Source organism: Lissotriton helveticus, chromosome 6 (genome assembly GCF_964261635.1).
Source record: "Lissotriton helveticus chromosome 6, aLisHel1.1, whole genome shotgun sequence".
In the NCBI taxonomy this organism is placed as follows: domain Eukaryota; kingdom Metazoa; phylum Chordata; class Amphibia; order Caudata; family Salamandridae; genus Lissotriton; species Lissotriton helveticus.
In genome coordinates, this window is record NC_136067.1 from 44,923,259 (window position 1) to 44,945,747 (window position 22,489).

General features: G+C 42.7%; 1 protein-coding gene across 7 annotated transcripts in view; it reads right to left on the reverse strand.

Annotated features, from left to right (window-relative positions):
- DNAH8 (dynein axonemal heavy chain 8) overlaps positions 1-22,489 on the reverse strand; it is a 10,041,960-nt gene that overhangs the window by 852,998 nt on the left and 9,166,473 nt on the right. Inside the window, exon 85 of one of the 7 annotated variants that reach the window (XM_078647357.1) lies at positions 10,808-10,940. The exons of the other annotated variants lie outside the window; for them this stretch is intronic. Within the exon in view, the coding sequence (XP_078503483.1) occupies positions 10,935-10,940 (6 nt within the window). The 3' untranslated portion in view covers positions 10,808-10,934. Of the gene's footprint in view, positions 1-10,807; positions 10,941-22,489 lie in introns of those variants that run through there. 7 annotated transcript variants of the gene reach the window in all.

Consider the following 22,489-nt stretch of genomic DNA (forward strand, 5'->3'; position numbering starts at 1 on the left):
TGTAGATAGAATTACAAAAAAATGTATGTCGATATTTTTGTATGTCTATATTCTGTCTGTCGATATTATGTCATAGATTTGTTTGCTGTGGCAGGCTGCAGTGCCCTACGTAAGTAATAGAGGTCCCCGGAGCCAGACACAAATTCTTTCTATAAGAGGCTTCCTGGAGTGAACACTAATCCCTCTCTTGGCAGGCTGCAGTACCTTAGGGTTATCAGAGGTCACTGAAATCAGACAAAAACCTTTTCGGAAGCAGGGGTGCAGTATCTTATGCAATTACTTAAGGTCCCAGAGCCATTTTGGCAATGTAGTTTTTGACTAGTTGAGCCTGTGTATGAAACAGCCAAGCAGATCAAGGTAAACAGTGTTACAATTATCTAAATCAGGCAAATTTAAAGCATTCAAAGTCAACATCTTATGAAGAAAAGAAACCAAATGTAGGATTCTACTCAAGGCGTTGAGCTGAAAGAAACATAACCTGCCCACAAACATAACCAAGGCAGACAAGAAAAATGTGGGATCCTGTTTCACAGCTAAATTCCTCTAATTGGGAGCCAGAATTGTCTTAGGACTCAGTGTAAGTGGCAGAACGGAAAGCTCCAGAAGGGAGAAGGTCTCGAAGAACAGTGTTATTTCCATTTCAACTTTAGATGATGGTTAAACGTCCATTGTTCAACCTCTGTTAAGCAGAAGTGGACTTCGGCAAGCACTGCACTGAGAACACTGGAGATCTTTAATATGATCTGAGTGTCACTGGCAAACATAAACAGATAAAATCTTGTGTTTGGATCAAAGCTGCCAGTGGGACAATGTATAAATTATATAGTAGAAACAGACAGCAATGAACTCTGAGGGACCCCGCAAGATAGTGAAAGAATCAATGCTATACCCTGATGTCAAATTTTCTTGTTTGGACAAGTCACAGCAACGGGCATCATCTTCCTAATTTATAGTTTTAGGGGGCCAATAAAAATTAAAATGACCTGTTCACTGGCTGGGTTGCAGGAGACATGAGCTCTGGTGTGTTGTAACTGATTCACAGATAAACCCCTACTATTGGGGGAAATGGGGTCCTCAGCAAATATCAATCTGGTTTCACACGGTTATTTAGCACAAAAACAGTGCATATAGAGGCCGTGAATGACATCCGCATGATCTTGGATGGAGGGAGCTCAGTGCCTCTTATGCTCCTTGAGCTCTCTGTAGCCTTTAACACAGTTCCACAAGCTGTCCTGCTGGAAAGAATAAATGATGTTGGCCTGCGGTATAACGCACTACAATGGTTTAAATTAATTTTGAAAAGAAGAAACATGCTTCTCAGATGGCTTCATTCCATTCATATTGTAAAGATATACCATGGGGAGGGTCTCCCCAAGGATTTACCCTCAGTTCAACTCTTTTTAATATATATATTGCTCTATTTGCGGATATGATTGCCTCTTTTGGGTTTCAATTTTATGGGTATGCTGATGATACTCAGATCATCATCCGCATGGACAGGAATCTTAAACAGCTTCAAGATCAATTTAAAAGCTGCCTGGTGAAGGTGGCTTGTTGAATGAATACAACATCCCTATGGTTAAATTAAAATAAAACAAAGGTGCTTATATTCAGTAATCTTTCAGACTGATCCCCTAAGTAGTGGCCCCAGGCGTTCGGTGAGTGCCCCAAACCAGCAACTGCTGCCGGCAATCTGGGTGTTCTATTTGATAATAAACATTAATTTGAGCACCATATTAACACACTAATGACCACTTCTATCCTAATAATAAAATAATTCAATAAGATTCTACCATTCATTCCTCATTAATTTCAGGCAGGTACAAGAACAAGCTTTGAAGTTTAGTAGTTTAGACTATTGTAACCCACTGTATGTTGGTCTCCCTGCTTTTCTTTCTGCAGAGACTACAGCTGATCCAGAATGCAGCTGCCAGACTTACATTTGGTATGAGGAAATTTGATAGTGTCTCATCTCAACGTCCTCTGTTACATTGGAGCCCTGTCCAGGAGAGATGCTGTTTTAATGGCAACTGCATGTGTCACAGGGTCATTAATCCAGCAGCTCAAACCAACTACTTGTCTGACATGTTTAAACAAGTAGGTCCTGTCTAGACCGCTTTGTTCAGCCTCCGCCTGTCTGATCATTGCACCTAAACATCAGAGGAATAGAATAGGGGGATGGCCTTTTTCACAGCACAAGTGTGGAATAAACTGCTGATTGAGCTATGGTTGGAATCTAATATTTTAGAAGTTCGTGGGGCTCTAAAAATGAAATGATAGAATATTCAGAGAGTACTGCTGTGACCTTGAAGGTATCCTGGTGCTACTCCACCAAATCTCACAGATGCTCAAGCACTGTTACACCTCAGGCAAAAAGGAGCAGATCTTCAAGGCTTTCCTGAAAGTCAATAGGTTCTGGCACACTTTAAGTGATAGATGTAGGTTTTTCCAGGCTTATGCTGCTCTAACTGAAAATGCGAAAGCACCCACTCTAGGTTTCTTAAACTTTGGAACACAAAGAAGATTTGCTGTTGAAGGTTGCAGAGCTCTAGATGGTACATAGAATTAAAATGTCCTTTTAAGAAAACGAGGGTCAATCGTATGAACTGCCCTAAACATAATGCACATTACTCTGAAAAGATTTCTGTCAGGTTCAGGAAGGCAATGCAGCTCAGCAAAGGCCTGTGAAGTAAAAGAAAATTGAGGTGAGATAAGGCTAATTTGGCTGCTGCAGCCGCCTGGACTAGTAACAAATACTTAAGTATATAGGCTGGAGAAACCAGGAATAAGGCATTACAATAGTGAAGACGACTCAAAATGGCACTCTGAATCACTAGCGGAGGAGCCAACCGTGAGAGATAGGGGAAGATTTTATGTAGCCCTCGCATTAAAGCAAAGCAAGTGGATGATAGCTTGTAATGTGAGAAAAGGGATAGATTGCTGTCTAGATGAACCCCCAAGGGTATGCACTGATGAGGTGATCTTTGGTGCCTCACTATCAGACAGAGGCAAAACATTTGATGGTAAACGTAGAAATGGTTTTCCCAACAAGCAGCAAAGTATCTCAGTTTTATCCCCATTGAATTTCAAAGCACTACTGCTGAGCCATGCTGAGATATCCTTCAGGAAGTTATGACATGAGTCCAGCACTGGTTGTTGAAAATATACAATTTTCAAAATAAGCTATTTATCATTAGCATAATTTACTAAATGAATGCCCTGAGATCCAGTAAATAAGGCCAATGGGCACAAGTTCACATTAAACAGTTTGGGCTTTAAGCCAAGTCCTACGGCACTCCCTGGTCTACTAATCTAAAGGTGGATCGAAATTGAGATCTGTCCTCAAGGTACAATCAAATCCAACCCAAGGTTCTGCCACTCACACTAATGTCTGTCAGTATGAACTGCAAGATCGTATGATTCACAGTGTCAAAGGTGGCAGACATATCTAGCAACACTAGTGCCCCCATTGGACCCACGTCAACTGTCATTCGCAAATTTGAATTTGAATTTAAAAACATTTGTACAGCGCTCGCATACCCAACGGTTTCATGGCGCTAGTGATGATCAGTGGAAGGCGGCAATAAGGAATTTTAGGGGTAGGCTTGGGTAAACAAAAAGGTTTTAAGATTTTTCCGGAAAAGGGGGTAAGAAAGTGAGGTACGCAGAGCAATCGGGAGGGAGTTCCAAAATGTTGGAGCCAGGACAGCGAATCTCACTCCGCCCGCCCTCTGCCTTTTAAAGCGAGGAATGGTGAGGAGGGCCAAATGGGCCGAGCGGAGTTCTCTGCCTGGACAGTATGGTTTAATGAGGGAGCAAATAAACTTGGGAGCAGTGCCCGCTCTGGCTTGATAGGTAAGGCAGCCGAGTTTAAACAGGGCACGCTCCCTTATAGGAAGCCAATGCAAGGTCTTGAATAAAGGGGTAACCCGATGATATCTGGGAAGGCCATGGATCAGGCGAGCCGCCTGATTCTGCACAAGTTGTAAGCGATGGATCATGTATGCAGGGGCTCAGTTGTAGACTATGTTGCCGTAGTCTATACGGGACAGTACCATGGCCATCAAAATAATTTTTAAAGCTGGGGGGGAAAAGAAGCGGGAAACTTTCCTAATCACTCTGAGAGAAAAGAAAGATGAAGAGACCACAGAATTAACTTGTGGGAGAACTGTGAGCTGGGGATTTAGAAAGATACCCAGGGTCTTCACTTTGGGAACCGGAAGTGGAGGGACACCAAGGGAGGGGGGCCAAAAAGAAGAAGACCAGGGACTGCAGCCACCTCCGGTCAAGACCAATTCGGTCTTGTCCGGGTTGAGTTTGAGGTGGCTGCAGTTCATCCAATCTTGGATGAGGGTCATGGTGGTTTGAACATTCAGGGCAGATGAGGGGGAGTGGGATAGGTTGAAGATTAACTGGAGGTCATCCGCATAGTTGAATACGGTGACCTCCAGTTGCTGTAACATAAAAATAAGGGGAAAAATATAAAGGTTGAACAGAAGGGGGGAAAGTGATGAACCCTGGGGGACCCCGCACTCTACCTTGCGAGAGGCCGCCGCGAAACCAGCCAGATGGACTACCTGTGTTCTCCCAGCAAGAAAGGACTCTAGCCAACGAAAGGCTAGGCCCTCTACCCCCGCCGCCCTGACACGGTTAAAAAGAATGGTATGATTCACCGTGTCAAAAGCGGCGGATAGGTCAAGGAGAATCAGGGCTTGCGGAAGGTTGATGTCAATTCCTTCACGCAACTTGTCCATCACTGAAATGACCACTTTTTCGGTAGAGTGCAGGGGGCGAAAACCAGCTTGACAAGGGGAGAGGCAATGGTTTGTCTCAATGTGGGTGCTCAGTGTGGAAGTGATGTGGGTTTCGAGTACCTTGGCAAGGTAGGGGAGGAGTGAAATGGGGCGGTAATTAGAGGCAGAGGAAGGGTCAGCGTCCAATTTTTTTAAAATTGGGATGACAACCGCTGATTTGTGTGAAATGGGGACATGACCATGGATAAGGGAGTCATTGAGAAGGGTCAGGGGAGGGGTGGAACAAGCTGAGTAGATTTCCCTGAGTACGTTGGCAGGGGCAAAGTCCTGGGGAGAGCCTGATTTGACCCGTTGAAGCAGGGGGCCAAGGGTATCAATGGTAAGGAGTGGGAAGTTGGTCAATCTAGCCGAAGAGGGAGGGGGGGAAGGGTCCATAAAGGTAGGGGAGGGTTGGGGGATGTTATGTTTAATTTTTTCAACTTTATCTATAAAAAACTCGTTAAGCGAGTCACAGAGGAATTGAGACGGGGGCATGGTTGATGTGGCTCTGGTGGATGAGGCAAGCTCGTGGACAGTGGAGAAAATTTCTTTTGATTGTGACTCTGCAACCAGTATCCTGTGGGTGTAGTATTCGGCCTTAGCTTCCAGGATGCTCTTTTTGTAAGTGTGCAGAGTGACCAGATAAGTTGTTTTTAAGGCAGGATCGTAAGTTCTACGCCAGGCTCTTTCAGCCCTTCTTGCAGCAAGTTTTTTCTCTTTCAGGTCGGAGGTAAACCAACGGTTGGCTGCATGGGCCCGTTTTACTGAGAGACGCCTAAAGGGGGCGAATTTGTCTCCTGCCCTCGTGAGCCAGTTATTAATTGCGGCCAATTGAAGGCCTGCTGTCAAGCCAGTAAGGTCCGGGCAAATCATCAAATGCAGATACTAATGCTGACTTGGTTCCATTACCTGGTCTAAATCCTGCTTGCACCCTTCCAAGAAAGAGCATGCTTCCAGATAGACTCATAGTTTATGAATAACATATCTTTCCATAATCTTAATAGGAAAGGGCATCTGAGAGAGAGGTCGATAATTTCTATGCTCTTGTGGATCCGCCTTTGCTTTTTTTAGCAAAGGAAGTACTGTGGCTTTTTCGAAGCAGGTGGTACAATAGCTTTCTCCAGAAACTGATTGCAGATGACTAGGAGAGAGAATGTCAAAACAATTTGACAGCGCCTTCCAATGCTTTGGGTGTAAGGGGTCTAGATATGAACCTAAAGCAATTGTGAAGGGCACAGATCTCAAATATTCCTCAAACATTAGCCCCAAATCCTCTAAGACGGCCAAGGATGAATTTGGTGCAGCATATGGCAGAGATGATTGAGTGAAGTTTATTAACAAAGAAATCCTCTAGGTTATCGTATAGGCCTTGTGAAGGAGTTGTGGCTTGGACAAACGACGCACTATCTCAAAAATCTTTCTTATCCCATTAGATGCACCAAGAAATACTTTAGCTTAAAACTCCTCTTTGGCTGTTCGAGCGCACTTCTAAATATTATTTTAATACTATTTTTAGTAAATCCCTATCGTGTAGCGAATAACTTCTCCGCCAGGCTCTTTCTAGTTTTTAACATAACAGCCCAGACTGTCTCAGAGCACCCTGTGCAGAAGGCCTTTTGTTTCATAACAAGTTTTATTGATTTATCTGTGATCGCATGGCCCGTCAGGCTACATATGTATAAATATGTTAACATGAATGGTATTGTGTCACAGGTTATTACAAATGAACTACAACAATGTAACCCAATGCATTGGTTCCTAATACACTTTGTTTTTAAGAGGAAACACCTTATCAAGGGCAGTAGTGATCCAGTGCTAATAGCAATCGTAGTTAAAGTCAGATGAGCAATTAGCATCATAAGTCATGGTAGTAAAGAAGGGGTTGTGAGCATGTGTTCCACCTTTCCAAAGGTATATGATCCGATCAAATGGTGTTTTCGTGTGGGAATAGTTCTTTTTATTCACTGCTTGGTTAAGTCCATTTAACTTTTCATTACATTTTCATAGGAATTGCAGTTTAGGGAAAAGAAGAACAGCTGACACGTGTTTCGCCCTGTGTGGCAAGTGGAGCGATGGGAGTAGCAAAAACATTACTGCACAGTCAATGGAATAGTTCAGATCAAGCTCTGTGAGATCCAAGGTTAAGTATACTAATAATAATAATAATAATAATAAAAACATTTGTAAAGCGCATGGTTACACTATAATCAGTGTGTCCCCGCGCTATGGGCACAGTCCAAAGGAAGGCAGAAATTCAAGCAATCAGACCCAGAAGGCAGATTGTCTTGATGTCCAATCCGAAAGGAAACAAATGCATTATCGGTCTCAAAGGCAGTGTTCCCACTGAGGAAATCAGTCCAATAAAAGCCAAAATCAGATCTAAGTTATGTCCATAATTATGCAATGGACCTGAAACTAATATACTTATTTTGGCTTCTTGATAAAGCGTGACTCACTCCCGAAGTAGTATCAGGTAAGCAGGGACGATAGCATATTCTTGAAGTATATAAAATCTGTCAATACACACTGATGGGGATCTCCCAGAGGGCGTCAGAGGACCTGGGAATAAATTCAGTCAAAACAACAATTAGTCCTGACATATCTTTTTCAAGCCCACAAAAGGTGTAAAGGACTAGAAAGTTCAATCCAAACAGCCATTCAAAAAGTTATTCTGTACACAGAGTAATATCACAGAGAAAAGTACCAAAGACAACAGTATTTATAAGAAAAGTCTTTGTTTATATAATCTTTATGAACGTACAATATTCAATAAGTCATTTTGACAGTAGACGGTTGTCAAAAGGAGAGTGAAAAGAAAGTGCTCATGTGCATTGTAAATGTGAAAGGATAAAAGAGAAATCAGGAAAATGAGAAACAAAATACCCTAATTGTTTATATACAAAACACTGGTTGGAGTGAATTATTGATTAACCAAACCAATGTTAGGCCTATATACACTATCAATCCAATATCTTATTCCTTAGATGGCCTCTTTTCAGAACGATACAACATATTCAGAAATACATCATCCTAAATGTTAAGAAAGGGTCAATGAGTTGTATTCCAGGTCAAAAGAAGAAATTGTCAACGTTTTGACCCGTCTTCCGCGATGAGGGTAATTTCTACCTCCGCATGAGGGTCTTCATGAGGACATAAAGACAACTTAGACATAGTGATAAATACAATTAAAGCCTATCACTCTGGTATACTCATGTAACGTAAACACCAAAAATGAAAAGATCAGTAGACACTGACCATGGTTGTAGCCTGGACAGTCCATAGTAAATATGTTGTCCGAGATATAATGGTTCAATCCTATTCATAGAAACTGTAGGATAGTCTGCAACATTAAAATAATCCAAATTCGGAAACCACCATCTAATTGCAACAAAACTCTTTATAGTTGTAGAAGGCATAAAAGAAGAGTTACCCCTGCAAAGGAGTAATAGGGCCCCCTTAAGTGCTTCCAAAAGTTATTCCATTATTCAGCAAAACAGATAACAGGCGAGATCCAGAATGTGGCAATTCACGGGTACCTCGCCAGAGAAATCTAGACAAAAAAGTAAAATCAATCCTCAGCACGTCATTTGTGAAAAATAACAAAATCACTATCATGGTAGGATGAGATAAATCGTGTCTGAATGCAAGCCCTTGCAAAGGGGGGCCTTAATATTCACTTTTGTAGAGAGGAAAATATTCCTCACTGAAGGGGCACACTACCCATCACCGTTAATGTCTATATGTCTATTTCAATCTCTCTTTTCTACTGTGTGTTTTCCATCTTCACTTATCTTATCATTTGAGCGCTTATGATTGGAGTGTATCATTTCATTGGTATGTTTTTTGTCATGTTTTTTGAAAATGTTCCTAATTGATTTAGTGATCAGGAGGTGATCAGGTTCTTGCTGTGCATATTAGTAATTTGTGTTTGCATTCATTATTACTATGTGACAGAATGCACGTTTGTATAATGAATATATGCCAACCGAATATATTAGTGACTCGCTGTAATCGTGTTTCCGGTGTGCATTCTTAACATTTTTACGCCATTTTAATTAGCATTCCCATAGTAATGAATAGTTGTATTCTTTTCTCCGTTTAGTAAATCTTTCAGTCCACAATGACACAGGCACCCTTTTTTTCGTGACCATACAGGCATGTGGCCAGCAGGTGACAGCTCGCGGCATCCGCGTCATGGATTTCATCTAGGATGTGCACGCTTGGTGCACATCCTTACGACTTAACCAAGAGGGCACACATCCTCTTTTCTGTTTTTTTTCCCCGTGCGGATGGGTATTCTGGCTTCTATTTGCAGACACTGTATTGGGGAGGTAAGAGGTGCAAGCCCCTTCAGGTTTGTGGAATTCCTATAGCCAGATGCCCAGGTCATATTATTAGGGAGAGGTGTGGCGCCGCGGCCAGGGCGACTGACGCTGGAATCTGGGGACCACGGTTCGGGCTCCGGCGGCAGGTTAGCCCAGCACCATGTGACTCTGGGCAATAGCTCGCTTAATCTTCCCGACGGCCCCCAGCACCTAGAGACCCTTACGGGTGATTGTGCGCTTTACAAATGTGGACTTTACTTTACTTTACTTTTGGGGTCAAGGGCAACAGGTTTTCATGTGTATTTTGTCCTTGGGACAAGAAGACCCAACTCCCTACAGCACAAACCCTTTGGCTTCCAGTTTGCAGTGCCACATTATGGATAAGGGAAGGGCACCGTCTGCAGTTAAGGTAATATTGTTGTCCATATGTTAATGTTGTTCAAAGTTGTATTTATGGTTCATTAATTGAAAGCTTTTATTATTAGGCTGAGCGCTCTAAGTAAATGTTGTAAGCTGTGACTGCACTACTGACAGTGGTTCCTGTATAAAAATGTGTAAACATGTTTTCAAAGTTTAGCCACATCAAGCTATGTATACAACTTCAAGAATGCTCTCTAATTTGTTGAAAATATTTGCAGAAGTTTCAAAAGCAAGATTAATGATTCTTTGCTTTCAAAATAAAAAGTTAATTAAAAAAATGAAAGCAGGAAAAAAAACATTTAGCTAAACTACTGTAAAAGTTCAGGTACCATTTCTTTGCAGCATCATTTAGTACCATGTGTTGATGCATGTTAGTATTTCCCAAAAATATTCATAATGGAAAATCAGTGTAACAAGTTTCAATAAGATTATGGGAAACAAAAATAAACAAGCATTGGCGAAGATAGAAGGTCTGAAATTGGTGGTCAGCTTTTTAGTTTTATCAATGTGTGACTTGTTTTGGCATGTTTTTTGTAAATAGCAAGAGGGAGCTACAGAGGGAAAGATTGCCAGGTCACCCTCCACTCATAAATCACTAAACAATAGACCTGGTTATGCGGGGTCACATCCACTTTTTTGCATAGGGCTGGTGATGGGTGGGTGGGGGGGGGTTTACCTCTACCCAAAAGGTGGTGTAAATAATTTACCAGTCTTAATCCAATCCTAAAGGCCCGCTGTCCTAAATTTACATAAGTGTAGGTTTTATCAGTCAACTCGTAACAACAATACCCTTAACTGAAAAAGGTGCATAAGAAGCCACAAGAAAATATGTGAAAAGGTAAGGAAGTCCCTCATGTGCGCTACACCAGAGGAGTTACTGGCAGGTTCTCGCCAGCTTGCCCACATTTCTCCTCATCAGTGACTTCCTTACCTGTAGAAAAGAAAGTGTGTCCAGTATAAAGATAAGAGGTGAAGATAGTGATATGTGTATCACACAAAAAAAAAGAAAATATTATGAGAAAGACCCCGTATAGTGCAGGAGATACCGTTAATCTCTGAATTAAAATTGATTTAAGACTCACATAGATGACGTGCCCCTTTTATTCCGAATTGTGAGCTCACCCCAAAAAAAAAAAACTGCATGTTACAGACCAATTTGAAGTAGGGCAACATGTTTCATTGCCTACAATACAATCAAAAATAAGCTAGGAGTACATACATTTTAGATAGAACAGTGATAATATTTAATCACAGTTTTGTCACCACAGATTCAATGATTGTCAAGCAATAATTAATCAAAAGAAACAGAAAACATTTCATATATTCTTGGTATGTTCGTTCTTTTTCTTTTAAACTTCCAACAGCCGACGCGTTTCGTCCCGGATATAGGACGTCATCAGGGCTGTGAATGTAAACATAAAATACATATGTATAAATGACAATTTCTTCCTCTCATTTGTATATTAACAATAGCAACCATTTGGTGCCACTGCGGTAATGGTGTTCTCATGAACTATTACAATTTACATTCACTAAACAAAAGGGATTTGGCGGCAAAAATTACCTGCAAAAATATCTATATCTTATTTTAGTCAGGTGTTTTGTACAAATCGGGATGACGTAGACAACCTGTTCAAAATTGAATTAATATCGCATTTATATCGCCATATGAGAGAATATTTGACTATTACACCAAATTGAGGGCTCACCTTGGCCTATTATTAACGCAATCTTTCCAGTATCTGCGATCTTCCAATTTTTTGAAAATTAGCGGCTCCCTCCATCAAGCATATATTTTCTTTTATCTAAAAGTGTAATGCCATACTTAATATTTTAATCACAGGGTTCAGTCACCAATCATGTGGCATAATGCCTCGCTCCTAATATCAAAAGCAACAAAGTATATCCAAACAAAAAGATGCCAGATGTATATGGACTCTCTATTCCACAATGCCTATTGTTATACTATTCTCCATTAGTATGGTCACCCGATCTTTATTCTGATATAATATAACAGTCCCATAACATTTTATTTCATCAAAGAAAGTGCTGGGTGTATGTGACTCCTACATAATCTCACATCTGTTATTCTATTCCTGAACATCTCCCTAAAAACACATTAAAAAAGGAATATACCTGTGAGCCATGGAGCTGAATATATCCACTCCAAGTCGGGCCTTTTATTCAACTGCTCTGTACTTCCAGTGGGCTTCTTCAATAATTGCGCCTATTCTGATATAAATAATACAAACTATAACCTTCTCATTTAATCAATTATGTCCGGGCTTAGTGCCTTAAATTGTGCACCTCAAATGCAAAGATAACATTACTCACCCTGAATTTCCTGTTATGAAAATACCTGACTCTAATCACATATCTTCCCTGTCCACGTTATAATCTATAAGGAAAAGAAAAACAAGTGCGACGCCCTGTTAATCTACAAGCGCTAGACTCATTCTAATGCTACCATTCCATACTTATTAAATAACTCACCGAGTAGATGGGAGCCTCGCTTCTCTCCGACCGCCCGGGTACGATAAATCCCGATAGCGGTCTTTCCATGGATTCAAAACTATTTAAAGAGTTTCTTGTCCAATCATCACCCGCTAAAACTCCCGGGCATTGAAATTGTCATTTATACATATGTATTTTATGTTTACATTCACAGCCCTGATGACGTCCTATATCTGGGACGAAACGCGTCGGCTGTTGGAAGTTTAAAAGAAAAAGAACGAACATACCAAGAATATATGAAATGTTTTCTGTTTCTTTTGATTAATTATTGCTTGACAATCATTGAATCTGTGGTGACAAAACTGTGATTAAATATTATCACTGTTCTATCTAAAATTTATGCACTGCTAGCTTATTTTTGATTGTATTGTAGACTAGTATAGGGTTGGACGGTGCCCTAGTGGCTGGTAGTAGTACAACTAAAAAGACTTTAACTAAACTACCCCTCAGAGTGCACCAAAGTATACCCTACGTCGTCCGCTTCTTTTGAACAATGTTTCATTGCCTGTACTTTGTTGTAAAAATTTCGTCAGGGCTCGAGGTCAACAGTCACCTCACTGGACGTCTGACTTTTTACACTAAGTGAAACAAAAGGAAGGGTTCGCAGTTCCTAGGTGAAGTAGTAGTCACCTTAACCCACCTAGACAAATGTGTCTGGTGAAGTAAGTCAAACAGGGGTCGTGTCTTCCCTGATTTGTAAACTTTGAAGGTGGGGCGCTATCGTGAGCCATCGTTATTTCAGCGGGGTCGGTCACCCGCTAGCACATTTTTTAGCCTCCGCTCCCCCGGCACTTCCATGCTTTCATAAATCGGGCTCACAGGCGGAGCTCACCCGTGTTCGCTCCAGATTATCAACCCTTATTGATCTGTCCTAGCGGACTCGGACACCTTACGCCTACTCCCGTTACTTCGTATACGGGTTTGGCGCCGGGGCTTAGTGTGGTTGTGTTTTGCCCTTTCACGTTGGCAATAAGATTACTTCTCGAGCACTACTAATTGTTTTACGAACCAGTGGGTCGCATAGCGAGGCTCATTCTCTCCTCTTGTGGTTTGGTGGGTACCGTTCTTCCTAGACCTCAAACTTACCCCCTGTGCGCCACCTGTTTTGGCTTGAATTTACTGTATTCTCACCCTTATCCTAGGGACACTACTGTTGCGTGTCTCTTTTTACCGCTGCACCAGATGAGGCCATAACTCCCTACACTTTAGGTGAGTAATTCACAGAAGCCTCTGGTTTTTGGGTGATTGTCTTTGGTGTAGAATCTGTGATTGCTTTCTTCCACACACTTGGATGTTTCCTGTTATTAATAATGTATGAGCATACTACTTTTACGACACTCCATGCATTTTATCCATTTGTATTTTTGCTGATACTGTGTTCCAAGAGTGACTACACATTAACTCTGCTATGCATATGTCTGCTCTGCTTTTTATTTTCAGGCGGTCTCCATCACCTAGGAGGATCCCCCTAGGGTAAACATCCTTTACAACGCAACTTTTACCACGCAGTGCCTTTACGACGCTACTGTTACAACGCATGTCATTACAACGCATAGCACTGGGGAATAGATTTAATTTACTATCCAACACCTTCCCTACTATCCACGGGGACTGGAGTTGGAATAGTAAATTAAACTATTCACTATCCCGCATCCCTTAACGCTATCCGTTGTAACAGCATGCGTTGTAAAAACTGCGATGTAAAGGCATGCGTGGTAAAACCATGTGTTGTAATGTCGTACAACCTCCCCCTAGGCCTTTTCGATGGTGGCATGTAGAACTTCTATACTTACCACCCCCACTTGTAGATAGTTATTTCTTCACTTATTTTTCTTCTTTCACGGTCCTGAAGAATCGACAATGATCTCTTAGACAACAACATGGCGAGAAGAGTAGAGGTTCTTTCACCTAACATATAGAACACACAACCCTCCTTACTTATTTTTATCCTAGGTAAGGTACCCCACAGAATAAAGTATTATCGAGGAATCCTTAACCTATTTTAAACTACTACACATACATCTACATTAGACTAGGCCCCCTCAGCCCCACTGCACCCTTACGGCAAGGAATACAAGATCTCCGATAAAGAGCCCCTTTAAGCGCCGGCCCAACGAGGAGCAGGCTCAAATGATGAAGCATGACACCTAGCTTGCTGGGTGTGTGAGAGCCCTAGTTCCACTTAGAGGAATCCCCCTCCTCCTCTATTTGACACGACCCCTCGTTAACTTACTTCACCAGACACATTTGTCTAGGTGGGTTAAGGTGACTACTACTTCACCTAGGAACTGCGTACCCTTCCTTTTGTGTCACTGTGACTTGGGCAAGTACGCTGGACCTATCGAAAAAGCCCTACCATCTGTCCCTCGCCCTTTTTGATAATTATTTTTACACTAAGTGACTGACAAACACAAACAAGCACAAATTGCTGAAATTAAAACCACCAGACATTCTCCATAGCAGAAATTGGTATCTCGGGTCAAAGATTGAAATTTGACCTCAATATCATTCACTTCTAAAATATTTATTTACGAGGTGGTAGCCAAAGGCTTCCCACCATGCCAAGGAATATTTTCTTATACCATCAATCCCCGAAGCACTGTTCTTTGCTATGAATAAGCGTGTAAAAACACATAGCCAACATTTCTCCATTTACAATATCATTTAACCAAACAATTGGCGATATTATCAGCCCAATATTTTGATTTTTATATATCGTGTCTGGTTTCGTCAAGCCTTCTCTTTCTCTCCATTCATCACAGGAGTTTGTATGTAAATCACATCCCTTTCGTTCACACACGAGCTCTCTCTATTCTCAAATCTGAACGTTCGTATCACGGGTTTGTATGTAATTTGCATCCCTCATTTCACATTCTCCTTGCTATTACAGTCCAAATTTCTGCAAGTACCTGAGCATGTATACAACAGGTTTAAATGCAAAGCACCCTTCGTTATCCATAAGCAATGCCCCTTTACTGACCATGCTTCAAAGAGATACCAAGCGTCCCCACTAGCTCTGTTCGTGTTGGCAGGCACTAAAGCCATTATGAGAGGAGATTCAAACTAACAGTGGGCACACATACTCTTTTTTTTAATTTTTTTTTTTATTTCAAGTCGTTTTTATTGAAGTAGAAAACAAAAGGAAAGACAATACAATAACTCTTCCATCACAGATATTACTTGAATCAGTTATTGATAGACAATTACGAAAAATGAAATGAAATATAAAGTAAATCAACTCTTGCTTGCATCATTGTGATACAGATACATACATAACACTCAGTGTGTGGAGGTAGCAGGGTAGGCCCTAACGAGCGACAACTAATGTACTCTCGGATAGCACAGGGTAATGTATCAGGAACTCATATAGCACATCAGGGAGGCTCGTAGTGGAACGAGGATATATCTAATGATTTCCACAGCTTTCTATTAGACGGGCTCAACATGGCTGCCTGTAGTGCAGGATTATTGGCACCTCTCAGAAATGTTAACCACTCCTGCCAAATTTTGAAGTTCACCTCCTTCGCACTCTTCCACTTGCACAGAACCACTTTACACGCCAACGTTAGCATTAAGTCTAAAAGCATGCGGTCCTGGTCATTTGATAACCGTGAATCGAGCGCCCCCAAAATTACATATACGAAGTCCTGTACAGGCCTTACTTTAAATACATGGTGAATGCAATCAAAAATGTTCCCCCAGTATACACTTAGAGAAGGACAGTTGAATAGCATGTGTGCTAGATCACCGGAACCTGATTGGCAGTTCCAACATGTAGGAGAGTCTCTTAATTTACATTTGAAGAGCTTATCTGGAGTCCAAAATGCCCTGTTTATTAGCATGTACTTTGTTTGGATAGGATGGGCGAGACTTTGTGGGCATGGGCCGTTTTATGGATTACCTCCCAGTCGAAATCTATGCCTGTTAAATTAGGCTCATCCTCCCATTTCAATTCCACTTTCCTGTGAGTTTTCTTGGGCAAGGGCAATAGAAGTTTATACACCTTCGAGACGAAGTGACCCGCGTGCATAAGACGTGGAAGGTGAGTTATTAACCATGGTGTGTAGGGAGAGAAATTACGTGCAGTTAGAATGGCTTTAATTTTCAGGAAATCATAAAAATCCATCGAAGTAAGACCATGTTTCCGTTGTAAAATAGAAAACGGGAGAGGTTCCTTTTCTTCATATAGATCCCCCGCCAGGTTAATGCCCTTCTTGGACCACGAGTCCCAGAAGAGGCTATTGCCGTTGTGCTTGAGGTAGGGATTTTTCCATAAGGACATAAAAGATGACTTAGCAAAAGTCAACTTGGTTTTGTGTGTTTGGTCAAGTCTAAGCAGAGCCCGCCTAGTATTTAGCATTATATATTTGGAGTGTGGTAAGTGTGATAGGTCCATTGTGAGTAGGGTTGCGAGTGGAGCATGGTTCACTAGTGATTCCTCAATGTTAATCCATAATGGTGTGTAGATTGGTGATTTCGTTAACCATTGAGCACCCTGATTGCAAAGAAAAGCTGTCTGATAGTTCCTGAACGAAGGCAGACCCAGGTCTCCTTTATCTTTGGCTAATTGCAGTTTCTTTAGTGACACCCTGGCTTTCTTGCCCCGCCACAGGAAACTACCAAACAGCTGGTCCACCTTCGTGACAAAATTGTTCGAGAATGTCATAGGAAGCATGCTGGCCATATAATTGACCAACGGAGTAGACATCATTTTAAGCGTCTCCGCTCTACCCCACCAGGAGATGAATTTTGGAGACCACCCTTCAAGTAATGTGGATATCTTTTTAAGAGTCAATTCTTCGTTTATTCTCAGGGTGGTGATCAAGTCTTTCTCAAAGTCCAATCCCAAATATTTAAAGCACTTGGGTTGCCATGTAAGACCGGAGTCCCCAATGATTCCCTTATCTCCAATGTTGTTCAGGAGTTTGACCTCCGTTTTGTCTTTATTGAGTTTGTACCCAGAAACCTTAGAAAATTCTTCAATGTCAGACATGAGCGCAGGTATGGCCTCGTCAGCTCTCTCAGATAGGACAAGCACATCGTCTGCATATGCCGTTAATTTAACCGTACAATCTCCAAATGGGATGCCTGCAATGTTAGGGTCATGTCTAATATGATATAAGAACGGCTCAATGGCCAATAAGAACAATGAGGGAGACAGGGGGCATCCCTGTCTCGTGCCCTGCTTTACACAGAAGGCGGAAGAGAAAGATCCACCAGCTCTAACTCTCGCTAGAGGACAACAGTACAGTGACATAACTAACCTTGTGAATGTGTCCCCTAAGTTAAATTTGCGAAGAACTGCTTCAAGGAAGGACCAGTCAACCTTGTCGAAGGCTTTTTCGGCGTCCAGTGTTATTGCTGCTGTGGGTGTACCTAACAATTTCGACTTTTCTAGAACATGCGCCAGAATCCTAGTGTTATCACTGGACAACCTATTTTTGAGGAAGCCTGCTTGAGATGGATGGACTAATTGGGGAAGGACCTTCTGAAGGCGGGCGGACAGTATCATAGCCAGGATCTTACAGTCTATATTAATCAGCGAAATAGGTCTATAATTTTTCGGGAGCGAAGGGTCTTTCCCTTCCTTTGGGAGAACTGCAATTATTGCTTCTGCCAGTGTGCCTCTAACCTCACCAGAGTAATTTATTTCTTGAAACAGACGCAAAAGAGGCTCTATTAGTAGGGAGGGGAAGGTTTTGTAAAATTTGGCCGTGAAGCCATCCGGGCCTGGTGCCTTCCCTGATTTCAAACTTTTAATCGCATCTCCTATTTCTAGCGCACTAATCGGGGCATTAAGACTGACCTGGTCCTCAGCAGAGAGTTGTGGAAGATCACATTCAGCTAGGTAGCTATCAATCCTATCCTCTTCCACCGCTTTATTCTTTGCGTAAAGGTCCTCGTAGAATACTCTGAACACCTCAGTTATCTTGTCCGGATCCGAGTGAGAGGATCCGAAAGCATCCTGAATGACTCTAATAGTGTTCTTTTGAATTTTAAACTTCAAGTACAAGTCTAGACTCTTACCAGCTTTATTTGAATCACAGATCTTAAATCTCCTTCTCTTGTCCAACCAGACTCCCGCTCTCTCGCTAACTATTTTATTGTATTCGTATTTTTTATTCGCCAAGGCATAGCGAGACATATCATCCCTATCTTTCAGATGTTTATTCTCTAGGTTTACAATTGCACACTCCAAGGACTCCAGATTTGCATTATAATTTTTGTTCATCGCTGACCTAATTTTGATACATACCCCCCTTATGGTACTTTTTAGGGCCTCCCATCTAACGAGATCAGACGTGTCTTGCTCTTTGTTGACCTGCAGGTAGGAAGAGATCGCCGCTTGTATTGTGGTCCGGTGGAGATCATTACTTAGGATTTCATCATTCAGGCGCCAAGACGTCTGACGAGAGGAGGGTTTGACATTAGCTATGGATAGGGAGATGCAAGAGTGATCAGACATTACTCGGGGTTCTATGTTGGTAGAGTCTATTCTAGGGACGCCGTTCTGCGATATGAGGATGTAATCGATCTGGGAGTACGAATCGTGTGGTGCGGAGTAAAAAGTATAGTCTCTCCCTGTGGGGTTTTGAAGCCTCCACGTATCTACCAAATGGAAGCGTTGACATAAATTGAGAAAGGCTTTATGTGATTTATTTGCTTTAAAAGGACAGTGGGAATCCCTATCCAGCGTTGCATCCATCGGAAGATTAAAATCCCCGGCCAGAATGTGAACAGCATTATCCGGGATACTCTCAATATGCTTACTCAGAACCTCCCAAAATTTAAGGTCGCTAGTGTTGGGAGCGTACACACTCGTAACGTAAAACTCTGTATTATCCCTACTTAGTTTGGCCGTGACCCACCTCCCATCTTCACTCGCTTCAGAAGACAAAAGTTCTACCTTAGATTTTTTTGCTATAAGTATCAAGACACCATTCTTTTTGTTCACAGCATCTGCACCCACTACCTCATTATAAAACTTATTCCTCAGGAGATAGAATTGCTTACTCTCAAGTTTTGTTTCTTGTAACAAAACAATGTCACCTCTCAATCTCCGTATATAGTCTAAAATCTTTTGTCTCTTGACAGGTTGGTTCAGACCTTTAGCATTAAGAGATAGTACCTTCAGTTTGTCCACATTACCCACCCCCAAAGGCGTATTAATTGTATTGTGCGACATCAGTAGGGCATACCTTCATAGCAATAACTATACATCACACATGGTATGAACAGTAGCATGACCGAGAGATAACGACCCTCAAGACCCACAAGTTTCATATGTACGACAGTGCCACAATAGAGCCCACAGCCTTCCCCACCATCAAGCATCAAGACGATAAAGAATATGCAAGCACAAAGAAGCAAAAGAATGTAACATAGAACACACAGCCCAACCCCAAATCCCCACATCCCCCCACCCTTCCCACCCCACCTGTACGTAGTAGACATGGTGACTGAAGAGAGATTGCAACGCATCCTCCCCGTGCTTATACACTTCAGAACATGAACATGAGTGAAACAAATGAACTCACACCGCAGACCTGCGGTCGCTGTTAACTAACTAAGGCAACTTAGGCAAAGTAGCGGTCTAGGGACCTACATCTCGGGACCCCTTGAGACAGGAGTGTGAATGACTTAAGTCCTTGCTGAACCTACTGCAAATTCAATAAAGCAACAACAGTATTGACTAACAAGAACTTTCAGAACACCCCATGGGGAGCGTTCCCGTTTGCCAACAGGTGCACATTACTTGACGATCATTAAACTAGTATGCAACAATAGAACATTCTCTTTACCAATGGGTCAATAACCATTGCAAACATCGGAAAACCATTCGATTGCAAGGGACTGAAGTAGAGTTTAGTACTTTCAACCTCCCTCCATAGTGAGGGAAAGGAACACATATGAAAGTTTGCATGGAATGCGATGATGAAGATCAATCACTTGTAGCCTGAGGCCGAAGCCTGGTCTGCTGAGCCTTCGGGGTTACTCGTTTCCATGTCAAGGTCCTCAGGGCCATCTAACATGCGTTTCAGTTTCAGTGGATCGGAGAAGATGTGTGGAGAACCTTGGATAATCACACGATATTTTGCTGGGCCCATAAAACCATACTGGAAGCCCCTTTTCTTCAACATCGGTCGGAGTGCCAAAAACGCTTTCCTAACATCCACCGTCTCTTTGCTAAAATCTTGTGAGATGTAGACTTTAGCTGATTTCCACAGGATATGGTTGTTTTTCCTCATGAAGGTGAGAATCTGCTCTACATGCTGCTAGCGTAGTGGCTTGCATACAATAGCTCTAGGCCCTTTTTGAGAGTTACTTATCCTGCCCGGCACTCTATGCGCCCTATCAAATTCCAACGGGTGATGAAAGGACAAGTTGGTAGCCTGAGTGAACCAGGATTCTAAGAAGGCCACACAGCTCCCATGTTGATCCTCCGAACCTTCCGGAATCCCAAAAATGCGTAGATTCCCCCTTCTGTTCCTGTCTTCCAACTCCGTGAGTTTCCGTGTCGTTTGGTCCGCAGCTATACACAGACGTTTGATGGCAGCACAAGACTTGACTTCCATGTCCTCGAGCTTGCTAATCCTTGATTCCGCTTCCAGCAGTTTCGCATTGGTGTCGCGATTATCCTGCCTGATCGCCGCCACCTCCTCTTTGGTCGCTTTTGCCAGGTCCCGCACCTCATCCAGTCTGCTGAGTATTAGGTCGACCGGATCAGGGCTGTTTTTTCCCCCTTTCATGGGCGTATTCGGATTCGACTGGTCATATTTAAGTCTCTTCAAGCTTTTCGCTAGCTCTTTACTATCTGCCATGACTGCTCGTGGCGCAGATTCTTCCTTGATTAAGCACAGTATGCGCTTGTGCTCTTGTGTGTATCTCACCTACTCCTTCTTCTAGCGTAATACAAATAACTGAATAGTCCCCAGTTGAAGCCTCCTAAAAGCTGGTATGATGGTCGTACTAGCCGCTCTCTTCTCGTGGCTGTTTAGTCGACATGTGAGAAGTGCGCACACTCATACAGCGCCGTAGCCCTGCGCCGCCATTTTGGGAGCCGCCCTTCGAGTGAGACCTCGCACTAGCAGAGACACTTCATCAGCCCACTCATTGAAACCAAACCAGATTGTGCCCCGGGGCGCCTGATTTGAGGACTATAACCTCATAGTGCAGCACAGAATTCAGTCACAGGCTTGCAGGTTACCATTCATAGAATCCGCCGTCATTTCCACATCAAAGCAGCCCCCGCTTCCAAGTGTCACAATAATCACAGCCGATCACTCTATTGTCGTTTCCGTTTTGATATCCCACTGCTGCATTGCCTTACATTCGTGCCAGAATCGCTACCATTGCGCTGGTTGTACTTGCGCCAGCCGCCACTGCCCGGTCGAGTGAGCCGACCTTATCTCATCCCTCCTTAGCGGGTGCCGGTAATCAGTAGTGCCTCCATTACACATTGCGCATTGCGTGATTTGAGCATAATGCACACTCTTTAGGTCGCCAATGTCCCACAGCTGTAAGATCACTTCACTGGCTAAGATCAGCGCTAACCCAGTTTAATCCTCGTGTGCCGATGCACAGCCACATAGATCAGGGAGTCCTCGCTCAAGAATCAGTGCATGCCGCCATTTTGTCTACGCGAGTATCGCTAGCGTTTCCTCACGGGTCTATTGTCTCCCATTAGCGGTCACATTTACTCACGGTTTCCCCTGAGGTCTGCCATTCCACCGCTACACCCAGTGATCGCTCCCCGACACCAGTCAGGACCTCGTAGCTTGTCCGCCGATATTCTGTGCAGCCTCGCGGTTCTCTCTTCCGCCTCACTTGCTGCAGCCTCCGGCGCGGAGCATTCGGGGCAGCCGAGACACTGCTTCCCGGCTACCAATGTCTTCGGGCTAAACTTCTAAATGCTCCCCTCACATTCCGGGAGCTGAATCACCGACTTGTATCGGTATTGGGGCATTAGGACACGTTCCACCATCAGTAATTGACCTCCGCACGGGCAGAGAGAATTACGGAGCCGCCATCTCTCTCGGCGTCCAAACCACGCCCCCCGGGCACACATACTCTTAACGTGTCCACGCGTTCGATGAGCTTTGTCTCGTTCCAACATATGGATGCGGACCTGCTTCCTTATTTGCAACAGGGTGAACTGGAAGGGAAAAGTCATGACTAACCCTTGGGTCGTCGCGCAACACCCAATATTGTTAATTACAATATATTTTAGTTTCATTAGTGTTTCATGCATGTTCTTTGATTAATATATTACAAAAACAAACCTGTACATAGTATTCCTGGGTATGTTAAGTCAGCATAGAACAAAGGAAGGACCCACCTATCTTTGAGCTCTATTCATAGGGTATTTCAAGCCCATTCAGTCACAACCATCATAGATATCAAAAGATGCAGAAAAGGAGATTCTTACTCTATTCT